This window comes from Populus euphratica, unplaced genomic scaffold (genome assembly GCF_000495115.2).
Source record: "Populus euphratica unplaced genomic scaffold, PopEup_1.0 scaffold1621.1, whole genome shotgun sequence".
Taxonomy (NCBI): domain Eukaryota; kingdom Viridiplantae; phylum Streptophyta; class Magnoliopsida; order Malpighiales; family Salicaceae; genus Populus; species Populus euphratica.
This window is the reverse complement of record NW_011501456.1, coordinates 34,464-38,975: the sequence shown is the minus strand read 5'-3', so window position 1 is coordinate 38,975 and position 4,512 is coordinate 34,464. Positions and strand designations below refer to the sequence as shown.

The 4,512-nt window shown below is 33.2% G+C and overlaps 1 protein-coding gene across 1 annotated transcript in view; it reads right to left on the bottom strand.

The window, feature by feature from the left end:
- LOC105117915 (uncharacterized) overlaps positions 1-1,928 on the bottom strand; it is a 3,193-nt gene extending 1,265 nt beyond the window's left edge. Inside the window, exons 1-5 of the mRNA XM_011015722.1 lie at positions 1,547-1,928; positions 1,074-1,234; positions 892-1,007; positions 270-477; positions 128-133 (exon numbers count right to left, since the gene is read on the bottom strand). Of these exons, the coding sequence (XP_011014024.1) occupies positions 128-133; positions 270-477; positions 892-1,007; positions 1,074-1,234; positions 1,547-1,928 (873 nt within the window). The remainder of the gene's footprint in view (positions 1-127; positions 134-269; positions 478-891; positions 1,008-1,073; positions 1,235-1,546) is intronic.
- Between the last annotated feature and the right edge of the window lie 2,584 nt (positions 1,929-4,512).

Here is a 4,512-nt window from a genome sequence, read left to right as displayed (position 1 = left end):
TGCTCAAGAAAGACAACATGACGAGACACATAAAGTTTCTGAGTTATTGGATCAAAACAACGATACCCCTTTTTACCTTCACCATAACCTAGAAAGACACAAACAACAAATCGAGAGGATAACTTACTGCATTCTACATGAGGACAAAAAACAAAACAAGTACAACCAAAGACTCTAAATGAGGAATAATCAGGGACGTACCCATATAACTTTTCAAAAGGAGATAGACCCGAACTATAAGAAGATGGAATTGTATTAATCAAACTTACTGTAGTAAGAACAACTTCTCCCCAAAACTCATTAGGAACAAAAGCAGACAACAAGAGAGAACGAGTAGTTTCGACAATATGCCTATGTTTTCTTTCAGCAACACCATTTTGCTTAGGAGTATCTGTACATGAAGTTTGGTGGATGGTTCCATCTAAGGCAAGCAATTGGCAAAAATTATTAGAGGTGTATTCCCCACCCAAATCACACCTAAAACATTTAATCACAGCAGAATGTTGAGTTTTGATAAGAGCTCGAAAAGCTGTATATATCTCAAAGAATTCAGAACGATGTTTTATTAAATAAACCCAACAATAACGAGTATGATCGTCAATAAAAGAAACATAATATCAAGACCCTCCTTTTGGGGCAACAGGAGAAGGTCCCCATATATTAGAATGAATCAAATAAAATGGTGAAGAAGAAACAGAAATACTTCACTTAAAAGGTAAAGCAGAAAATTTTATCAGTTTACATCCATTACAATTAGAAATATCACAAGTTTTTAAATTTTCTAAAGCTCCTAAGGATGCCAAAAATCTCAAACAAAAAGACAAAACATGACCTAGACGGGAATGCCATAAATAAAAACTAGAAGATGAAAGACTTAAACGGAAAGAAGACAAATCAATAGTAGTAGTAGCAGTAGCAGCAGTAGCGACTGGCACTTTTAACTCATCCAAAATATATAGTCCATTCTCCCTATGACCTGTCCCAATCAGCTTCTGAGATTGTAGATCCTGTACATAACAAAAAGAACCCGAAAACATGACTAAATAATCACCAGACTCACATATTTGACCAACAGACGCAAGATTCAATTTAAGTTTTGGAATAAGATAAACATTAGGGAGAGACAAGTGAGATGTGACAATAGAACCAACACCTGCTAAGGGCATAAGAGTGCTATCAGTAGTCATAATAGGAATGGAGGACAAAGGGGACACAGAGGTAAAAGATGAGGAATCTAGAGATATATGATGAGAAGCACCAGAATCCAAGACCCATTCAGAGTGTAACATACTTGAGGAACTATGAGGTAACTGACCTATGGAAGAAGAAGCAAACATTGTTTGTTGCTGCAAGGAGAGAAACTTTTGAAATTGCTCAGCCAAAGTATTGGGATCGGTAATAGAGCCTAAGGAAGTTACTACTGCAGTACTATGGTGTGATAGTTTATAACCCTGAGGTAGTCTATGAGCAATAGGTTGTGACTGACTGCCAGACTTCCAAGCTTGATTCTGTTGTCTCAACTTAGGATACTAAGCCTTCCAATGACCTTTCTGCTTATAGAAATTACGCTTATCGAAGCCAACCCTTATGTGAGGTTTCTTCTGATGATTAGAGAATGACTTAGAAGATACTGCTAGTACTACAGGATTTGAAGCAGAAAGAATTCCCTTTTCAGAATAAGATTGAAGACATATTTCTTCAGCCAATAACTCACTCACAACAGAGTCAACAGAAGGCAGTGGAGAATGATGCAGAATTGAACCTTTAAGTCTTTCGAAGTCACTGTGAAGTGCTGTTAAAAACTGTACTAATCGTTGCTGCTCTCTACGCTCAATATAGGCACCACATGCCTTTAATTTTACCGATTTTGTAAAAGCCAATTGATCGCAAAGATCTGTCATAGCAGAATAAAACTCTTGAATACTCATATTCTTCTGATGAAGAGCTCGTATGTCATTCTTTAATTGATACTGTTTTGCAAAATTTAATTGCGTGAATAACCTTTGTAGATGATCCCAAAACTCTTTTGCTGTCTCATACTTCGCCAACTACGTGCCTATCGAATGCTCAACAGAATTATTGATCCAAGTAATGATCTTTGCATTATTTGCTTCCCATGTATCTATCAAAAAAGCATCCCCCTCCTGAACATTCTTAGGTATCATGTAAGTTCCACTAACATACTCCACATCTTCTTACCCTTAAGAAAATTTCTCATTATATAGCTCCAATACGAATACTTCTTCCCATCCAACCTCACACTTACAGATTGAAGCAAATCATCTCTTTCAGTAGCCATAATCAACAATCAGAGAACTAGAATGCAAAAGCAGCGAAAAACAAAATACCAAATTGCAGAAACTGAACAGAGATTACAAAAACTAAATAAATATCTTCTCAGAATTATACGATTACTCCAAAACACAAAACAAATTTGCAAAAACTGAACGCAAATACCAAATTGCAAAAGCTGAAGGGAAGACGAAATACCAAAATAATTGCAGAAACTGATGAAATACCAAATTTTATAGAAGCAAAAGACAAAATCTCACTGTAAATAGTTGGATCCGTGAAGCTGTGTTCGGGATTAAGCTTCGTTTCATAAAACCAGCTCTGATACCATGTTAAAATAATTAAGATCAAACACAAAAATGAGGGTAGAATTCTTAATAATATGTATATTATGAATGCTTAACCTTAACCTAAATACAAATAAAGTATATATAGATTAAACTGAAAGTGGTATTCTACCTTTAATAAATAGAACTACATAAATATTATTTAACAAAACCTTTTCACCTTGACATAATAAACTTACCTAAACATAATGAAGAAGAGAAACATAAATAAACAAGAGGAGAACATGATTATATAAGTTCAGTAAAGGAAATGAAATGCACAAATAAAAGATAAAGAAAAATATAACATGAAATAAAACTTAAACATTAAAAAAATATAAAGAAAGAGATAAAGAGCATGATCTTGATCTGAAAACCAAGATGTCTAAATGCATGCCTAAATGCATGGTAAATGCCTCCTTTTATAGGCCAAAATTTGAAACTATTGATTTGTTGACTAATTGTTGAGTGGGTGACCACATCTTGACTTGGTGACAATCTTTATCTTCTTGTTATAGCAAAACGTCGTTGTTAACATCAGAATTTGAATATATTATCTTTATGAAAGTTCTAGGAAATTGTCTCAGCTTTCTAATAAAAAAACATTAGTGCATTTGGATTTCTAGAACTCGAGATATGGATTGAACAATGAACAATGTCTGGACTGCAGGATATATTCGGACTTCTCCATTGTTGCTACAATTTAAACTTGAAAACGGTCTTTTTGAATCTTGGACTCTTCATGAAAGTTTTAGACTTATGTCTTAGCATTCCATTGAGTAGACCTAAATCCAAGTTCTATAACTCCAGTTATGATACAATAACTAAATAGTGTTCTAGTATGGATTGAACCAACATCTCTTTTATAATCTTAGCCCTCGCTTTGTCTTTTTAATTCAATAGTTAAACTCATCAATCAATCCCTTGATTCATGTGATAGGCCTGCATTTAAAATGAACATTTACCATAAATTAAAGGTATCTTATATTATTAGATATGTTATTATAAAACATACTCTAGTTAAAGAGTTATTGATACTTCAAATGCAAAATGATGATATAAAACCTTGATATAAATGCATTTTTAAATACTAATCACACCCCAACCAGCTTATTACTAGTCTCTAATAGTCAAAATATTAAAATAAAAAACAATTTGTAAGTTCCATGATTAATACTTAAAAGTGCATTTTTATCAAGGTTTTATATCATCATTTTGCACTTGAAGTATCAATAACTCTTTAACTAAAGCATGTTTTATAATAACATATCTAATAATATAAGATACCTTTAATTTATGGTAAATATTCATTTTAAATGCAGGCCTATCACATAAATGAAAGGATTGATTGATGAGTTTAAGTACTGAAATTGAAAGGACAAAGAGATGGCCAAACTTAGAAAAGAGATGCTGATACAGTCCAAACTGGAACACTGTTCGGTAATTGGGTCATATCTGGAGCTATAGATCTCGGATTTAGGTATACTTTATATTGATGGAAAGGTAAGACATAGGTCTATAACTTTCATAAGCCCAAGAATTCAAAAGCTCATTTTCAAGTTCAAATTGTAGCAACAACAAAGAAGTCTGAATATATCCTATAGCCTAAATATTGTTCAGTGTTTGGCCCATATATGAAGTTTTAGAAGTCTAAATGACCTCAATTTTTTTTTCTAGAAAGTTAAGATAATTTCCTAGAACTTTCATGTTTTCAAGTTTTTTTAATTCTGGCATTATCAATGATGTTTTGGGTAGACAAAAGAAGATAAAGAGTATCACCAAGTCAAGAGTTGGCCACCCACTCATCAATTAGTCATCAAATCAATAGTTCCCAATTTTGGCCTATAAAAAAAGGTCTTTGCCATGCATTTAGGCATCTTGATTTCCAGATCAA